Genomic DNA, 19,949 nt, shown 5'->3' on the forward strand with positions numbered 1-19,949 from the left:
TCCAAAGTTCTGCTGGAGGTGTTGAATAGATCCTCTTCAGGATCAGTGGTTGCTACAACACCAATAACTCAAAGTAGGCAATTTTAGTTGTTATCTAAGATTTTAACCTTAGTTTAATAATTGACATTATCTGATGGACTGAATTTGAATGTGTTGTGCTGTAACTAATATTGAGGAGTTGCATGGAGTTGGTGCTGAACCTGACCACTTGATTCAACAGAAATCATTTGAAATAAATTGGATTCTACAAAGAAAAAAGTATATCAACAATACTTTTGTTTTGATTGATTCTAATTAAACATTTGAATCTACTTTACTTCAGTAACATGTGCCTCATGAGCGAGGTGTGAACCCAGAAAGTACCACAGCAGCTGTTGGTCCCAACCTGTCCTGCGATGTGGCTCACCTCATGCAGAGCTTTGGCATCCTGCAGATTCTGCATGCTGACTTTGAAGCCATATGAGTTGGCAATACTTGGCCCTTCAATCTGAGACTGTTCTTTCTTTGGCACATTTATAGCAGCAAACTGGTTCTGTGGAGAAAGGAACATAAAAAGCACTGCAAAGACCTCGACAACAGGTCAATCACACAACAAGATGCTTCAGCCACGTTAAAATTAAAGATAAGACTGCAGTCAAACGCTGAACTGTAAACTGGAAATCACAAAGACATGGGTGAGTTCTAACCTTCATTTGTGTGGTCAGTAATACTCTCCTCAAAGGATCAGCTTGGCTTCTTCTTCTCTCAGAAACAGGATCCTCTGCAGCAGGGAAAGATCAGGACAAGAGCTCAGTTAACAGCAGAGCTGCTGGGTGAGACACATTTATGCTTACACATTTACAACATTGACAAAAACCTAACTTGTCCTGCTGATTGATTATCAGCAGCTGGGCACTGTTTCCTAAACTGTAAACGAGGTTAATAAGCCCAGATGTGCTGAGAAAACAGGATTTTTAATGCTTCTTTAAGAACAAAAACAGAAGACAAAATAAACAAGTCTTTAAATACTAACTTTTTTAACAACCACTTTTAAAACCTGAAAATGGCATTAAGTAAAATACGTATGTATTAGACCATGCCAAAACGACTAATAGAATAAATGGTTTATTGAAATAATTATTAAGCAATTTAGTAAATTAATTGCTGACTGGAGTGTATGGACTCAAAAGCATGCCATTAGCTCAGAGAACACTATCATAGTAACAATTACACCATAAACTGCTCAAAAAATACTTACATTTTGCATCAAAGATGCATTTTTTGTCTGTAAATATGTTCTACCCAGAAAAACTCAAATGGCATTTTCAGCTTCAACTGGTTAAAACTCTGTAAGAATATATAAAACTCCTTTTGTTATCCAGTTATTAATAATGAAAAATAAAGCAGTCAGCTGTACACTTTACTGATGTTACATCCAGCAGTTTTTCACATGTTGAAATATTTTTAGCTGCAGATGCATCCTTTGTTATAAATGATCAAACGTTCACTAAAAGGAAGCTGCTATGGTTTTTTAACACATCAGGCAGCTACTCTCATTTAGACAGTTCAATTAATTTCCATTTGATATATTTTGAGTTATGATCGATTAGAACCATTCAAAAGAGATATAACATTGGTTATTGTGGCATATTGTGTTGTTATGTTTCAACACTTTGCATTAATTTGATGGTTGAAGAACCTAAATAACAGATCAAAAACAATAAATATTTTTGATGTTGAGCTCAGGTATATTTATTCAGTAATTTAGCAGCAAAAAGGCTTTTGAATAAAAATGGTTGCTTATTTAGTCAATATATGTTTTTTGATTAAATTGTGACTAATTAATTATAGATGCTGAAATTAGTTAGTAAATTAATTAGTAAATTAGTTCAATCACAAGTTAATAAGTTTTATACATTTCTATATATTTCTATTGCTTTCAGTAAGAAAGTAACTAATAATTGTTCAGATATGTAATATGAATATGAACACTCTCTCATGAGCCCTGCTGGTGACACTTACTGTCACTTATGGGCGTGCTGCAGACTGGGTCCAGATCTTCCGTCCTCCTCCGCTTTTTCCTTAAGGATGGGGTGGTGCGTCGGAGGTGTGGACTGGTGCTGCCACTGTTCCCATCTGCACCATGGAAAGGAAAGGGAGACTGGTCCACTCCAAATCTCTCCTGTAAATCAGAGAGCCTGGGTGATGTTGGTTCTGGTGACTTCTTGCTGCCGAGTCGCTCAGGTGCCGATGGGCTCAGCTGGTGAGACTCCTGCCATGGAGGCAGCTCTGGGGATTCTGGAGACGTTGTGTTGGAAGCGTCCTCCTGTTTCTCAGGCTGGAGGCTCACAGAACTCTCATCTGAAACCGGACTCAATGTTGTGGTGTTGGACTGAGGGCCAGTGTCCACCAGAGGAGACAAGGCTAAGGACAGACTGAGCTTCTTTCTCCTGCGAGTTCTCACACTGAAAGTGTTCCCACAGTGTTCAATGTTTACTGAAATGCATCTGGAAACATCTGGCAGCTTGGTTCTGTCAGAGTTCTCCAGCTCCACATCTGCCAGCTCCTGCTCCTTCTCCGGCTCCCTCCTCTCTTTCTGCAGGCTGTCGTACTGCTTCCTGGCTTCCAGCCACAGCTGCACGCGCTCATGGCTCGGCGGGTTCCTGCATGGCAGAAGGACGACCTTCTTGTCGCTGGCTGAGGATGCGAGAAGTCCACTCTTTTCTTCTTCTGTCTGCTTGACCTCCGCTCCCTGAGAGGAGGTGATGGTGGTGGTCGGGTGCGTCATGACGGAGAAGGCGGTCTTCCAGAAATGGAGACCCTCCAAAGACAGGTCTCCTCCAAACTCTTGGAGCTCCCTCACTAATCTGGTTCCCACAGTGAGCTTACGGCCCCCAACCTCCCTGGAAGATAGCAGGAAAAATGAGAAATCATCTAAATGACACCAGGCAACAGGAAAAACCACAGATCCAGGACAGCAGAACTGGATCCGTCATTTGTGTGGTTAGTAATACTCTCCTTAACAGGACTGCATTTATCATAAGCTAGCAATCATGAATATAATCTATCTTTTAATTAGATATTATATTTTATTTGTATCGGTGTACAAAGTATCAGAGTAAATTACCCTGACTAAATACTTAGTCACAAAAGAATTCCCAATAAGACTGCAGAGGAAAAATGATTCCAACAATTATTGAAATAATTGTTAAGCAATTTAGTAATAAAATAACTGTTAACTGGAGTGTATGGATTGAAAAGCAACCAAACGCTGAATGCTGAAATCTAAAAACAATTAATCAGAAATATGTCAAATTTAACATTTTCATTGGCTTTGAAACAACAGGAGAGTAACAACAGTCATTCTTTTAAAAAGAAGCTTTTTCATGTGCAGTGATTTAATAAAACTTATGAACTTCCTCTTACACATCGTTTCAGCTTTTATTTCATTTTATGGTGATTATTTTAGCTGTGTGGCACAAATCTCTGAAAGAGATTTCAAATTCTTTTATGCTTACATGTCTTCTATACTTCAATACAGCAATTTGAACGTTCTTAACACATTGGTGGGAAAAGAAGTGTATTTTGATAAAACTATTAAATCATCAAAACATCCCGTCCTGTTTGACATAAATCTAATCAACAACTCCGTAACTGCTTAGAACCACCAAACATTCAATCAGGATTTTAAGCCTGGGTTTCCAGCACATTATTTCACTAAAAACTAAATTTTCCAGACTAAACTTTCAAGGAAGAAAGAGAAGATGGAAGAAAGAAATGAAAGAAAGAAGGGAAGAGGGAAAATTGGGAAAGGTAGATTCAAGGAAGACAAGGACAAATGGAAGAAAAAAAGAAGAAATTTAGAAATTTCACAGAACAGAGCCTGAGGATAAAAATATTTTTTCATAATCTTATTTTTCTTCTCCACACTTATTTGACTCCTTTAGAATAATTCAATCTATCAGACAGTGTAAGAATCCTGTAGCACTTCAAATACCAGATGGATTATCTGACTTCCTGGACGTTTATTACCAAAAAACATTGTTCTCCACGAACCATAGACTTAGTGGGTGATTAGAGTCTTAGACAAAAACTTGCTACAGAAATGAGTTCTTTAGTATTTTTATCCAGCATTAGATACTCCCACTGGACACTGAAATGTTATACTGACTTCCACTAAAATCACATTTTATCAATATACTACCTTTAAAACTTAAAGCCATAAATTCTGCAGTCAGCATGAAGAAAAGTAGTGATATTTGCCATCTTTACTATATTCCACCAGATTCCAATCTATTCTTCTTGACAAGTCGGCTGATCTGTGGTATTTTAGTGTTCTAGTATTGTTAATATTTAGCAATATGATTATGATTCTAATATGATTTATTGCTAAATAATCATATCGAAATACCCGCAGGAACAAACTGCTAACTCTAAGTTTTAAAAGAACATTACATGAGAAAGTGTGATCTTACATTGGCTTGTTTGGGATGTCAGAGGGATCACTACAGAAGGGCTCCTGGAACGTGGCTTCTGACATCTCCAGGTCCATCAGAGTGCTGAGGATCTCGTCCCGACTCGGAGGGGACATGAGGGGCTTGAGGACATGGGCTCCACCTCCGGTGCCCCGCTGAAGCTGGCTTGCTCTCACGTGTGACAGAGAACTGATAGAGTGAGGGGAGCTGCTGGGTGTGGTGGACGTAAGTCCGTCGATGCTCTCGTGAAGTTCACTAGTTGGTGAGCCCTCCTGGTCGACAAACGACACAGAGCTTAGAGACAAAGGTATGACTGGGTCAAAGGCTGAGAAGAGGAACTCCTTTCTCTCACAATGGAAGTCTTGAAAAGGGCTAAGGGTATAGGATTTACAGAAAGAAAGGTCCCACTCTCTTTGTCTTTCTGGTCTGTGCTTCTCAGATTGAAGCAGAGCAAGGTTTGTTGAGGGCTCTCCATTCCCAGACCTGTCAAAAAGTTCAGGGCTGGCAGGCCTGACTTTGCACACATCAGAGTCTCTCTCAGTCTGGCTCTGAGAAAGAGCTTCCAAGCCCTGTGCCTGAGCAGATGGAGGTTCATGGCAGATGTCACTGAGGAACTTGACAGGAAGGTTTTTATCGGTCAAAACAAACTGATTGCCACTGTAGGGACTGGAGAACTCTGCTTGGTGAATAGTGTTTATATCGAAGGTGTAGTCCTGTGGGAGCTCTGGGGACAAGCTGTCCTCTATGAAGTTGCAGCTGGCGAGGCTCGGTGCAGAGGAGAAGAGAAGGCAGTCATCAGACATACTGCCATCCTGCTTCACCGATTGGTCTGGTTGAGTACCGCTGGTCCTGCTTTTCCTGTTTCTGGGCTTCTTCTCCTTAGGAGTCGTAGACTTTGGGACCCGGGGTTTTCGAGGAGCAGTGGAAGGTGTTCTAATGGGTTTAGTGTGTTTAGTGGAGGGGTTTAGCAGCACTGCGGCCTGAGCTATGGCAGCAGCATGTCTATCTGTTCCAACTACTTGTAGAGGAAGGGCCTGTCCCTGCTGCCTCTTCTGCAGGAGCTGCTTAAGGACAGCCAAGCCAGATGGGGTCTCAGTGAGAGCTGGTGTCTCTCCATTTTTAGGAGCTGAAGGGGGACAACCTTTGTCTTTCTGGACATCATTACTTGTCTCTGCTGGAGACTGAGGGGAATTACAATATTCTGGACAAGATTCTACCTTTACCACAGTGGTTTGACAACCCTGCTGCTTCATCTCAACAGGTGCCTGCATGTTTTGGTTAACTTGCATGATTGATGTCTCGCAGTCCTCAGCCTTTGGTTCAATAAAGCGAGCTGAGGTGGGCATTAATGTGTCTGAAGCAGAGGACCTGCTCTGACCAGTGATATCGGTGCCTTGTGACTGCTGAAAGGAGGTGATATCTTGAGAGGAACTCTCTGATGGAGCCAACCCACCATCAGAGAAAAGTAGCTGGGAGTCTTCTTTGCATAAATCATCACTTTTAGGTTTGTCAGTTTTCTTTTTGCGGGACCTTCTGGGTTGTGGAGATATTACGGGACTTTCAGCTGCATTGCTGGCTTTCTTTCTTCGCCTTGTAGCAGCAGCAGCAACACCTCTCCTTGCTTTTTCCTGTTTGGGCTCTTGTACTTCTGAGGGCTTAGCAACGGACATGTTTACTTTTCTTTGAGACTCTGTGGACTTCTTAGGTTTGGCTGTTCGGCTTCTCCTTTGGGCTCTTTTAGTCACAGACTTTGTGCATGGATTTAGAGATGCAGAGCTAAGGCAAGGATCACTGAGTGGATTTATCAGCTGTTCCGAACTGTTTAAAAAAGGGTCACTTGGGGACCAACAACGCGGGGGCGTTGATTCTGTTGGGCTTGGGGATCTATCAGAAAGATAGCCCAGTTCTACCATGACATCGGTATACTCTTTCTCAAAGTCATCTGCAAGCTCACAGTAACATGGCCGAGGGGGGGGTAGAGAGGGCAGAAGTGGGCGTCTCTGACAGCCTGTGCTCCTTTTCATCCTTTGCCCTTGTCTGACGAGAGGCTTTTTTGGAGAGATGTTGATCGTCTTCTTGCCTGTGTTGTTGACCCTAGCTTTTCGCTTGGGCGATGTTTTAGCTTTGGGCTCTTTGACGGGAAACCTGATGGCAGTGGACTCTGGCACTTTAGGCCAGAAGCTCTTGAGAGGAGCCAGTTTATTGTAATGTTCTACTTTATCTGCAGTTAACATAACCAGCTGTTCATCTGCATTAACTTTGGACATCTTCACCAGCATGTTTTTCTGACCTTTGAACCTGTTGATTATGATGTACTTGATAATTACGGGAGGTTCTTTCTTGCGTCTTTTCTGGTATTTGGTCTCCTGACCCCTGGGAAACTTGCTGGAGTATTTAGAACGACTGGAACCTGGCTGGTCTTCATCAGTACCATCAAAGTTCTGTTTCCGTTTAGCCCTCAGTGTGTATTTACTCCCCGGCAGTGCTGATGGTTTAGTACAGCTAACTTTCGCAGATACATCTGGATCAAGGCTCAACCGATCCTCTGAAATATCTTTGGCTTCTTCACAAGGAGAGGAAGTAATGATGGTGTTAGAGACAACAGCCTCTGAGACTGGTTCTACCTGCTCATGGACCGTCTTTTCCTCTCTGTCCAACTCTTCATTTATAGCTGGCTCAACTTCTTCCTTTGGTTCGTCTTCATTTACCTCAGCTGGTGGTTTTGGTGGCTCCTCTGAAACTGGCCCCTCTGTGTCTGAAGTCTGATTAGAGGCAGGTGTTTCTGAACAGAGGCCAGTGCAAACTGGACTTTCGGAGATCGGGCTCTGAGCTGCTCCTGCTTTGTTCCTTTGTCCTGCCATTCCTAACCGTTTTTTAGGAAGTTTCAGCTTCAACTTGCAAGTCGGAGAAAGCTCTGGCTTACTGCAGGTGTCAGCTGGCTTTTTATTTCCAATCTTCTTTCTATTGAGACAGTTGGACAGAATAACACTGGGGAAGAACTTGTAATGAGCCTCCTGCTGGGCCACAATAGTCCTCTCAGTTTTATTTTCCTGGTAGTCTTCATATCTGATTTTGAGCTCCCCAACATCTCCTTCCTCACTCTCCGGGGCCAGTTCTTCCTCTTTGTGGTCGATGAACTCGCCCTCCTTCATGAGGGATGGCGTTGAGGTGAGACTCCTCAGAATTGGGCTTTTTCTCTCCTTAGTGCTCAGCTCCAGCTCTGTCTTAGCAGAGCAGGCTCTGAGGTCTGAGTAACAAAGGGAGATGGTGCTGTGGTTCTGAAAGATGGATAAACGGTTAGTTTCTACAGTCTCAAGGCTGCCATACCTTTTCCTATTTTTTGACACCTTTCCACTGCTAAAGGGGAAGGCTTCCAGATCAGCCTTCTCTACAGGTTTGGAGCTTTTCTTGTTATACGTGTACAATGGTCGAATGTCCTCTGTGTCCATGCAGATAGGAGGCACCTCAGAGTGATTGGCTATTTTGCGAGGAATTGGGTGCTTCACTGGCAGGATGTATGGGATTTCTTTATTAACCCTGAATCCTGCTGAACATTCACTGGAGCCATCCGGGCTGCTTTTTAACTGAAAGGAGTTTTTGAGTTGTTCCTCCGTGTCCAGCCCATGGACTGGCCTGTGCTCAGGATGCTTGCACAGCAGGATCTTAGCTGACGACGGTGGCTCCAGGTGGACGGTCTCTCCAGTGCAGGGATTTGTTTTCCCCAACAGCTTTTCTGTGGCTGTAAGTGAAGACTGAGACATGGAGCCACTGTCTGTTAAGGAAGAATCTAGGAATACAGAAGAGAAAAGAAAGGGTAGGAATGGCAGGACATGAACAGCACAACAATGACATGAAAGAAAATGGATTCACACATACACTATTGCCAACATCATTTACTCACCTACCCTCACTCATAAGGACGTCAGTGACATCCCATTCTTAATCTATAGAGTCCAATAAAATGGTGCTCCATCCTTTGAGGTTACCACAGATTTACAAATGTGCCAACGCAACAGCACATAAGTTTTATAAAGATATTTTTTTTAGACATTTGTTAAATCATATCACTGTAACATGACATGATCTTAGGGGAAACTAAAGTTCTACTGTTGTTATCCTACTGCCATCTGCAGAAATACACAGCTCAATCAGAAACAGTTCTGTGTATTTCTGCATATGCACTCGATCTCTTTTTCCTATGTTGGAACAAGAAGAAATCGTCCCGAAACATAAAACAGACCAGAATGTCTTTGTATGTTTAAGAATTACGAGTTCCTTTCATTGGCCCAAAGGAGCAGAGCCACACTCCTGAGAAAAAAAAATTGAACCATAAACTACCATTCCAGACTTTACCCTGGACACAGGTGGAAATAACTGCTTTTATCAGTATATAGGTGGGGACCAGCAGCTTCTGAAAATGTTGAGTGTCCTTCTTAAAACATTTTAAGCTTTTTGACAGCTGAAAATGAACATAAATAAGTAAAATATTGTGCTTTAACAACAACAAAATGTTGAATTAGCATCAGAATAACTCAGTCTGTATCTCATCATCCTGTAGCTAACTTTCAACTCAGCTGAGAGCATTTAAGTTAATGCTTTACTCACAGCTGATCACATTCCACTGAATCCGTGAATCTAATTTCTGACTTCCTCACCACTCTCAGTCTTTTAATATATCTTGAAATTATCAGTAAATTATTAACTTCTATTTTCCAGCTGCTGGTGCAGATGAGGTTTGCAAAGCGTTTAAAAAAAACATTAAAAATCTAATGTTCTGATATCAGAGCACGCATATGCTCTAATATCAGAGCACGAATATGCTCTGATATGCTAATATCAGATAATATTAGCATATTATCCATCAATCTTAGTGCATTTTCTTTATGCACCAAGTTTGATGGATAAGATTGACTTGTTTGGAAGGATAAATAAATACTTTTGGCGACACTGTGGTATGCCAGCACTGAGCAGAAAATGCCTCACCACTGCTTTCGTCTGCTGCCCCATCCAGCTGTGGGATGGACAGATTAGCAAATAGCGAGTGAGTCCCACTCCACTCCATGTCCTCGTCAGAGGACTCCTGCTGCTCATCGCTGAAGCCATCCTCTGCCTCCCTGACCGCAGGCCTGTGTAAACAGCAGCAACAGGACACAATTAGCCCTGCCTCTAACTGCAGTGGAACCAATAAAAGCGTCCAGGCGGGACTTGGATTATTATTTTGTCTCTGAGTTCCAATTAAAAACGCGCCTCGGTGGGTTTGTTCTCCCAGGATGTTCGCTGTCCCACCGCTGTGACATTATCATACTAAGCTCCGCCTCTTCTTTTTCCAGCTCGGGTCCAGCTTCTTCTTCATCACTGTTGCAGTTGTAGGTCGACGCAGCGGGGAGCGACTGAGGCTGAGAGTTGTGTATTAGTGGAGGCCTGTGGAAACCATCGTCTTCCAGGCCAGCCAGCAAATCAATGAGGGCGTGATCCTGGCTGCTTTCTACAGAGACGAGAAGACAAACACTTCACACATGAATGTACTGAGCAACATTTTATTGGGGCCTGCCACAGAAATACATAGGACAGCATTGCATGGAGGGCACTGATTATTCTACACCTTAAAGTAACTGCCGCTATTAATGTGACTTGTACCGCTGCGTGGCCCCTCACATATACATATACATATACATATACATATGTATATGTATATATACATATGTATATATACATATACATATGTATATGTATATATACATATGTATATGTATATCTATATGTATATGTATATGTGAGGGGCCACGCAGCGGTACAAAAGTTCTAACAGACACTATTTTGTGACAGTTAGACTCAAAACAGAGACAGAATTTTGTCCACACTACACCATTTTTTGCCCAATGTTCCCCTTGAGTGTGTGGTGTGTTACAACTGATCAGGTCCCGTTAATCAGGCATATTAAACATGTTGTACTGTCTTGGCCATTTTATGACTGCAGCATGTGTGGTTCTATGCTGAACGCAAGAGAGAAGAGAGAACGCAACCTGTTGAATGTGATAGGTAGCCAATCAGAAAGCACAGATTCCCCTCGGGGAATCATAAACAGCTGACACTGCACAATCCAGAGACCATGTTTAGCACACTGAATGGAGGAAGTCAATGGAAGGCAACATGCTAGTGATACCCCACATGCCACTGGTAGCATTTTTGCAAAAGTAAAAATCATAAGGCCCCTGCCTTATGATTTTTACTTATCACAAACATTAGCACTAGTGGGGGGTGGTGTAAACATTGCAGAAAAAAAATCTCGTCGGTTAACTCCATGCCTTTCAGAGGCTATGGGAACCGCCTGCCATATATTTCATCATGAGAAGTCCAAACAAGAGGATGCCAGCTGTGACCATGGACCAATCTGAAAAAAACTGTGTTAGCAACACAACACAGCATTACATCTAAAGCCTGCAGAGATCATCCACAACAGAAGGAATTTATAATCAGCTGCTTAATATGAAACGATAAGGCCAGCAGACTTTACCAGAAAGATGAGAAACGGGTTAGATGCTATACCTAACAGGGTGGAGTGGTTGGACGTTTGTGAGAGTGGGAGAAATGTCTGGCTGTTTTCCAGAAGACTTAAGATGGCTTCTTCATCAACAACAGCGTCCTCTGGGACTTTTCCAATGCTCCTCACTGAGTCTGAACACAAAAACAGGTAGAAAAACACAGAAACCGCCAAACTTCAATCAGCATAGGTGAAGCAAACCAAAACTGAACTGAAATGAATCCAAGGAAGACATCTTTAAAGCTTGTGTTTATTTAAAGCTTGTGTTTATTGTAGAGCAACGATCTGCATAATAGCTTATGTTTCCTACATCTGGTATTATGTAGGAAACATAATAGGTTCCTACTAAGTTTGCAATAGGAAGCTTTGTACATGCAGTTGTATGTTGCTCTGATATGGTTTCCTGCCTCACCTGGCTGGGAGTCTCTGTGCGTCTCCACGGCGTTAGCAGCTGTACACGGCACCCCACCAGGGGTCAGGAGGTCAGAATGCAGAGTGAGTTCAGCTGACAAACTCTCCTCTTCATCATCTACAAACAAATCTTGAGTCCTGAACAAAAAAGAAAAACAAAAAAAGAAACATTCAAATAATTGAAGCTCAGCTAGGAGAACAACAGGTCAATACAGAAGCTTCAGTTCTAGAGATGCAGCGATCGGGCTTTCCTCTGACCAATACAGTCTATTTTGATAACTGTTCAATTTTTCTTCCAAGGAACTGAATCCATGAAAAAGAAACATGTGTTGAACATTCTTTGATAGATGTTTTCTCCAAACTAAGAGTGAGATTTAAGATTTAAGTTAAATCAATACAATTGTGCAGATAAAGTCAGAATATTTGAACTCTGTTGCATCATACCTGCAAAGGTGATCCATTTCACGCCCATGTTGCCATGTTTTACTATGAGTCTTAATCAGGGGAAGTGCTGTTTAAAGTGGGAGGGCCGCACATCTCTGAGGAGTTTCTGTTGTCCGATGGAGTATGTGTGCATGAGTGGGCGACGCTACGTTGTTTAAGCATGCATGCAGACGAGGGGAATATGAATGGAAACCGGGCAGGCAGCCAACTGGGCTTTTGTATCTGTCCAGATTGCTCTCAGATACAAGCTGCCAACAGCGCTCCTTTACCCATGCTGCCAAACAACTCACCACTAAGAGACTCGGAAACACTGAAACATAAACAAGGCGGGCGGCTGACACTCAGGTGAAACACATTGCACCGATTTGTAGATGTTATAGCAAAAAAAAAAAAAAAAAAAAAAAAAAAAAAACATTCCAACTCCTGTTACCATCTGCTGGTAAGCTTTATTTGTTTATTTTTTTAAAACTTCGTCATATCTTTGTGTAAATCATTAATTACCATCGAAGTGCATAGAAGTCACATATAGGGTATCCCAAGGTTCAGTCCTGGGGTCTCTCATTCAGTATTCTCATGTTCCCACTAGCTTAGGTTGTCACAGGAAATAAAATTATTTATGATGACCATGCAGACGATACACAGCTGTACATTATGACATCACCAGGTGACTGAACTGTCCACGCACTGAGCAGATGTTTAGAACAAATCAGTGCATGAATGTGCAAAAACTATCTCCTGCTGGACAGAAACAAAACTGAAGTTATTATCTATGGACCTAAAGAGGAACAATCTAGAGTCAACGCACAGCTTCACTTATTACAGCTGGAAACTAGATGCCAGGCCTGAAATCTGGGTGTTATAATGAACTCTGACCTGAACATTCACTGCCACATAAAGACAGTTACAAAGTTGGCCTTTTACTACCTAAACAACATTTCAAAGATTAAAGGACGAATGCGGTAACAGTCGCTTGTTCTCATCCAGCCCAGTGACCGGAGCAATTCATGCATGTGAAATTTCAAGCTGGTACCCGTAGATGTAAACACTCAGGCTAGTGATGCGACTCAAGAAAGTTGACAAATGTTCAACTTTTGATACTGTAGCAGAAAATTTTCACATTTTGTCTGTGTAACATAACTCATGACGCACAGCTGTGAACTAGATAACCCTCCGTGGGAGAGAGGGTCCAGGTCAGAATGGGTAGGAAGATTAAACTGTGCTATGTAATTTTAATGCGTAAAACTTTCAGATTGATTGTTGACAGCCCCAATTCTGACTTGAATCTCAGAATTATGATTTCTGAGATTAAAGTCACTTTTTTCCAGTGACCCAAATTCTCATCCATGAAACATAGTGGGTTTCGAAATGCTGGTAGTCTTTTGAAAATATACGTGGTGAAGTATGTCGTTGATTAGAATTGTTAAGGGGAAATTGGAATTGGCAGATTGTAGCTTCACCAAAAGCTCTCATTGGTTTGTTTTTAATAAAAATAAATAAAATAAACTGTATCTTATGTAATAAGTAAGTCAATGACGCCTCCACACTATAGTGTGAAAGATTTAGGCTGGCTGAGAGATTGTCCCACAGTCTGATTGTTATTCAGAGATTTTGTTATGAGGAGAAGGCTCCAGAGAGTCGGCGTGCATGTGCCAGAGCCTGTCTCTTAATTAGTCTGGTACTTAATGACTTTAGAGGCAATGGGGGAGGGACCCTAGCAGGCGTCTGGAGATTACTGCAGTGATTAACACATTTTACCACAACACACCCCTCTCCCCTCCAGCATAGGTTGGGAGAGAGGGAACTCAAATGACATGTAGGAATTTTAGAAAACGTTTCAATTCAATTCAGAAAATGTCAAACTAGACTAGGAAAAAAAACAACACTAATTTCAGTGTCTGTCAAAAGGGAATCACCATTCACTCACTTTTTCCTTTGTGAAAAAGTTTGAGACAAGAAAAGGACAGATTTTTTACTGCATGATGGAGTATAAATATGTCTAGTGAACCAATGAATTGATACATATAAAGTTGTTCATATTGTTTTTAGATATTTTTATATTAAAAATGTTATATTTTGTCACTTGCTGCTGTAACAAGGGAATTTCCCCTATGTGGGATGAATAAAGGATTATTCTAGGATAATCAGCTCAGATTTCCTTAATTTTGGATATTAATTACTTATGAAATCCATTTTATCTACCTCTGCAATGGTGTGAAAATCCACCATTGCTCTGAGACAAAATTGGAATTGGCAAGTCCAATATCAAGGCGTTTTAAAGATCATCCACAAAACTGCAACCAGTGCACCTCTAAAAAATAACAGAATATACAACATCAATTAATTTATTTTATTTAAATTAGAAAAAAAACCCTACTGCTTCAAATACATTATTCATTCATAATTATAGTTACGATGTCCTCTGTTACTTTTAGTTTTTGTCAGAGACGCAATCAATTATGTTTACATAAGCCCATTTATTTTAGAAGTAGCAACTTACTAAAACAAAGTTGTATTGGCAGGTTAATTGGTGTGTGTATTAGCTCTGGCACCAAGCCTGCACTCTGCTGCTTACCATGCTGGTTTTGAAAGACTTGATGCCTAATTAAAACTGAGGAGTGCTTCTTTACTTTCCTCACCAGGAATGTTTCAGTTTTCAGTAACAGTGGAATATTTACAATGGGCCAAGTTTGCCTTTCTTGCAAGAATAAGAAAATATAGGGACATTAAATCACCCAGCTGACCAACAGTGCACAGCAACAGGTAGGAGAGGGGCAACTTTCTGCAGTAGTGCTGAGACTGAAACACCACTAAACATATTCAGGTATATTTGGTGTGTGTACTAATAAAATAGGCAGCTATAAGAATTTGTTGAAGGGAGCTCAAGTATTTGCGGCTGTGGACCCCAACCTCTGAACACCAAGGGCCCACTTGTACTGGCATTTGACTAAATTATCAAATGGAGAAAAAAAAACACAAATAAAATAAAATGTCTAGGTAAATAATACCAGTCCCAGGAGGAAACCACAAGATAACAGAGAGAGGAAATATAACAGACTGCGTGAACATTATCAGAACGAGTGACTAAGACGGCGTGTCCCACTTCCACTTCCTAACTTAAAACCCTATTCAGATGGGAAGCCCACCCCTGCTTTCCCCCTCTTTCTCCCTCTGCTCATATTAGATATGAGAGGTTAGTGAATGGAAGCATCTGGATCTGATTAAACAGCGAGTGCAGATGTAGGGCCAACTGTACAAGAATTTATAACAGGAAATACTTGGAGGCTGTACATTGTAGAGGAAGGTGGGGCTCAGAGGTGACCTCAGCCACTTAATTTCACCCCCATTTTCTCCAACATCTGCTCTGACTTCACTTTCCCCATCTCTAACCCTGCCCTGCACTCAGAGGAAAGTTGGCAGGGCCAAAGGAAAGAAAGAGAGGAAAGACATGTAACAGCTTCATTGTAGTTACAAAAAAAAACATTTAAGGATAAAAAGGTATTGTTTGATGTTTCAAGGGAATTTTTTGTTGAGATCTTGTGCTTGTAATAATTAAATTAAAGTGGATTCCATCTGCTGAAGATCTCCTCAGGGAAAAGGAAACAAAGACCAAACTATTTATTTAGATAACAGAGTAAAAGAATGTGTGGAGGAACTTACACATCAAACTTGTTCTTCCTCAGAATCTCCTTCAGTCTGTTCATGAAGGTTTTTTCACTCTCTGTTGAAGTGACCGAGCCCCGATCTGCAACAGAGACAGACGGTTTTCAAAGAACAAACTTCTCTGCTGGAATTAAATAATTTTGACTCTGAATAGTTAGAAACAAATAGCTATGAATTTTGATAGTTGTTCTGTACAGCAGATCTTTCTAAGCGAAACAGTTTCTTTTTACACTACAGTCCATGGTAAAACCTGGTCAGTTGGATTTCTTCTCTGCATCACTGATCAGAACTGAAACCTAGAAGCTTGGATGTTTCTCTAAAAACTATAGATTTCATCACAGCAACAGAACAGCCTGTTGCCACGGAAACCAGGTATTTATCACCTGGTTTCCGTGGCAGCTTCCTTTGTGGGCATGTTGGGGGGGGCAGAATGGTTACTGAGTCGACCGAGTTTTTTATTTATGTTTACAAGACAAGGCAGCTGACACTCATTCTGCTCACGGAAAACACCCAGATCTCCACAAAAGCCTTTCAGTTTGATAGATCGTTCATTATAAGAATATTCCAGCCCTAATTTATCTAACCCACATGTAGCCGTGTTATTTATTTCAAAAGGACTAGATAAGGTTGGCACAAAAAGCACCGTGTCTGAGTGACGGTGCTTTTGATTCTGGCTGATTATTTCTAATTACGTTCCTCTTTTACTGCATGTACCACAAACATTTAAGTTTTTTCTTTTGATTATATTTTCTGGTTATTTGAGGGCAAAACCTAAACCTGAATCAGAAATCAACTATGGATCCCTAATTTTCTTCTTATTTAAAAAAATGTCAACAAAAATGAACTACATCATTAAAAAACTGTCAGTCAGGTGGAAATCTTGTGTTTAACTAGGCTAAGGCACAAGCTTGATTTATTTTTATTTTATTTTAGCAATCCTGTTGCAGATTTGCTGCTATGTTTGGGATAACTCAGTTTTGGTCCAGCTTCATCTAAAGCCTCACTATGGAATCTAGAAAGTTTGTGAGCAAAGGAGTTCATGGTGGACTCAAAAGGTCATACCACCACCATGTTTAATAGCAGCCATAGGTGTTTCTGTTGATTTACTGTTTTGAGCTTTTTGATTCTTACCATGCTCACTTGGGTTTTCTGTGACTCCCCAGGAATATTACAGTTTGTCCAGTTCCAATTTGGAGCTTCAAAGCTGGAAAATGTTTTCTTCTGATCAGTCCACCAGTAGTTCAGGCTTTTTCTTATTGTTCTTTCAGGAACTTTACCACGCTAACTGCAGGCTGGACAGTGAGATGGGCCTGTCATTGTTTACAGGTACGTTAAACTTGGCACAACTGCAGTTATGGCCAAGCAATTCAACATCCAATTGCTTGGATGTTCAATTAGTTTTTGTATTTGACAAAAAAAAAAAACATTAATGTGGTAGAATAGGGTGCTGTTGTTAATCTGAGGCTTGAATTTATCTGACTGAGACTTGGTGGTATTATACAGATCATGTTCAAGAACATAACACATTAAACCAAAAAACTGAAATTAAGTGTTTTCATAACTGGGTGAAAATCCAACTTGGAATCCTAAGCAATAGAAAATAAATCAATGGTACAAAATACAGAATAACACTGGAAAACCATGTTTTAGCTCCCACTGCAACTCACCTTGTGAATCTGGCGCTTCTATCTGGGAGGTCTGGTTGTTCTCCCTCCTCCTCTGCTTCTCATCCTCCCAAATAGCCTGCAGTCCGGGGTTCCTGCCGATCTGATCTGGAGGAGGAGACAAGGTTAGAAAACAAAATCCTTATGCTTGTCATATTAAACATGTTGCAGTATGTTGGGATAATGATGCAATTAAACAGTTCCAATTTTTCTGTTCTGGGTTTTGTAGCAAACAAACACCCAGAAAACTCAGTCAACAATATATCTTATTTCTGTAAAAATGGAAATGTTTGGCATCTCAATGAGAGCAGGTGATTAGAAGGACAGTTTTTCTTTCCATTTCCTGGCAGAAGAAGATGCAGGCCATTTGGAGAAAATCAGGACAAACAGTTGCATATGTTCTGGAAGCACATAACAGCTGTTGTTTGCTTTGCTCAGTTCATCTGCTGACCCCAAACTCCCTCATCTCTGATCATTTCTTCGCCTCTGCTCCCCTGTGACTGAAGACTGAGGTCTGCTCCACCATGCTCATGTTCAGGTCCGCTAATAGACTCTCTGTGTGGAGCAATAATCAGTGGTGTGAGCTGAGTGTGCTGCAACTGCCTTTCACCTTTTGCTTTTCGTCATGTCACCTGGTGTTGCAGAGAACACAGCAGATCAGACTGCACTTACTTTCAATATCAAGACGGTTCAGGATGTCCACAGCCACAGCATCCACCTCCAGCTCACAGGTGCTCTGCCTCTCAACGTCATCCTGGACTAACGAGCTGCAGACAAAGCAGAGTTAATAATGGAACCGATCCAGAGCAGAGTGATGTCTGTGACGGCGCGGCCTACGAGGGCAGAGCGTTCTCTTCCCAGCGGACAAAGGTGCCTGCGAGGCTGCTGTCATTCAGCTTGGTGCTGCAGGGAATTTTCCAGGGACTGATGCTGGAGAACGGCTGGTCCGGGTCTGCAGGGCCCACTTCCAGAAACACACACAATCACATTGAAGTGTTAGGAAATTAATCACACTGATGTGTTAGGAAGTGATAAATCTGAGGAAATTTATCACAAGAGGCTATGATTTTTCCCCTCTCCAGTTTCCTGTTCGTTAGTCCACAAAAGAGTTGATTAAAAAATATGTGACTGCATAATTGCTTTTTTGGAAAAATGACTAAATAAATACAGAAAAATATATACAGCTCTGGAAAAAAAATTAAGAGACTACTTAAAATGATCAGTTTCTCTAATTTTATTTTTTATAGTTATATGTTTGAGTAAATCTTTTTATTCTCTGAATACTGACAACATGTCTCTGAAATTCCAAACAAAAATTTTGTGTTTATTTATTTGCAGAAAATGTGAAATGGTCAAAATAACAAAAAAGATGTAGTGCTTTTATACCTCAAATATTCCAAATAAAACAAGTTAATATTCAGTTAGAAACAACAATACTAATGTTTGAACTCAGGAAGCGTTCAGAAATCAATATTTGGTGGAAGAACCAGGAGGTTTTCAGTGCACTGGGTCCTCCTTTTTGTTGCTATAGGGAGACTGGTTGTGCATTAAGATCAAAAATCTCCCCTCCCAGCCCAGAGCAACAGACATCTTCCTGATAAGCTCAGTAGTTACAGTAAGTGTTCCTCTAATTCTATTTTGGTAATCTGGAACCCCCACTACCTTACCCCGGATAAGCGGAAGAAAATGAATGAATGGATGGATGGATGGATGGATGGATGGATGAATGGATGGATGGATGGATGGATAATGGATGAATGAATGAATAAATGGATGGATGGATGGATGGATGGATGGATGGATGGATGGATGGATGGATGGATGGATGGATGGATGGATGGATGGATGGATGGATGGATGGATGGATGGATGGATGGATGGATGGATGGATGGAGAGTGTGACATGTAACACACAAATTTCTGCAGTTCTACTCTGCTACAGGTCCTTTGAAGCCGTTTACCTGAGGTAGAACAACTGAAAATAGAACTGCAGTTGTTGCGCAACTTGGTTTTCAGATTGCTTCAGGTAATGTTTAAGAACAAGGGTGAGAATACTTGTGATGTGTGAGTACAGTCAACAACAATTTTACCCAGACTTTTTTAGTGCAATTAGACCGCTGCCACTGTGTGGCAGTCTACATAGTAAAACAGTCTGAAACGTTTCGACTTTTCAGACTCTTATCAGGGAGACTTTCAGTTTTTAAGCTGTGTTGTGGAGTTCAGAACACAAAGTTTTCATTCATCTTAAACTGACCTTTTGCAGCCAAGCCTATAATCCCCTTGATCCTAGATTAACAACTTCCTTTTAAAGTTCAAATTTGAGGGCGGCTTGGGGGGATAAGCAGGTGTGTCCAATATTTGGGTTTTTGTTGTCTTTGTTCCATGGGGCATTAGAGTCCTCCATTGATTTCAAACTTATAGAAGTGGATCAATCATTAGAACCTCAGTCAAGAGGGATTTTCTTAAATAAAAGTATGTCATTAAATCCTGGTAAAAGACATTACTTTCTGTAATCTTATTGGGGGTTAGGATGTGTTCAAATCTGATTGTCCAGTAAACTTGGTTTGGCTGGGAACCAAAGTTGCAACATTTGTTCAATCAATCAATCAATCAATCAATCAAATTTTATTTGTATAGCACATTTCAGCAGCAAGGCATTTCAAAGTGCTTTACATCATAAGCACAAAAACACAAAGTCATGCATCATGAAATAAACAATACATTGTTACATATTACATTTCAAATACAATTCTAAACAGGTGTGTTTTTAGTTGA

The 19,949-nt window shown here is 41.0% G+C and overlaps 1 protein-coding gene across 1 annotated transcript in view; it reads right to left on the reverse strand.

Annotated features, from left to right (window-relative positions):
• Positions 1-19,949, reverse strand: part of rev3l (REV3 like, DNA directed polymerase zeta catalytic subunit) — a 59,418-nt gene that overhangs the window by 18,306 nt on the left and 21,163 nt on the right. Inside the window, exons 5-16 of the mRNA XM_055044520.1 lie at positions 18,012-18,138; positions 17,847-17,941; positions 17,178-17,282; positions 15,508-15,592; positions 11,408-11,544; positions 11,001-11,129; positions 9,702-9,939; positions 9,438-9,580; positions 4,455-8,241; positions 2,002-2,882; positions 687-760; positions 407-532 (exon numbers count right to left, since the gene is read on the reverse strand). Of these exons, the coding sequence (XP_054900495.1) occupies positions 407-532; positions 687-760; positions 2,002-2,882; positions 4,455-8,241; positions 9,438-9,580; positions 9,702-9,939; positions 11,001-11,129; positions 11,408-11,544; positions 15,508-15,592; positions 17,178-17,282; positions 17,847-17,941; positions 18,012-18,138 (5,927 nt within the window). The remainder of the gene's footprint in view (positions 1-406; positions 533-686; positions 761-2,001; positions 2,883-4,454; positions 8,242-9,437; positions 9,581-9,701; positions 9,940-11,000; positions 11,130-11,407; positions 11,545-15,507; positions 15,593-17,177; positions 17,283-17,846; positions 17,942-18,011; positions 18,139-19,949) is intronic.

The sequence above is a fragment of the Poeciliopsis prolifica genome, unplaced genomic scaffold (assembly GCF_027474105.1).
Source record: "Poeciliopsis prolifica strain line A6 unplaced genomic scaffold, Auburn_PproV2 SCAFFOLD020, whole genome shotgun sequence".
NCBI lineage: Eukaryota > Metazoa > Chordata > Actinopteri > Cyprinodontiformes > Poeciliidae > Poeciliopsis > Poeciliopsis prolifica.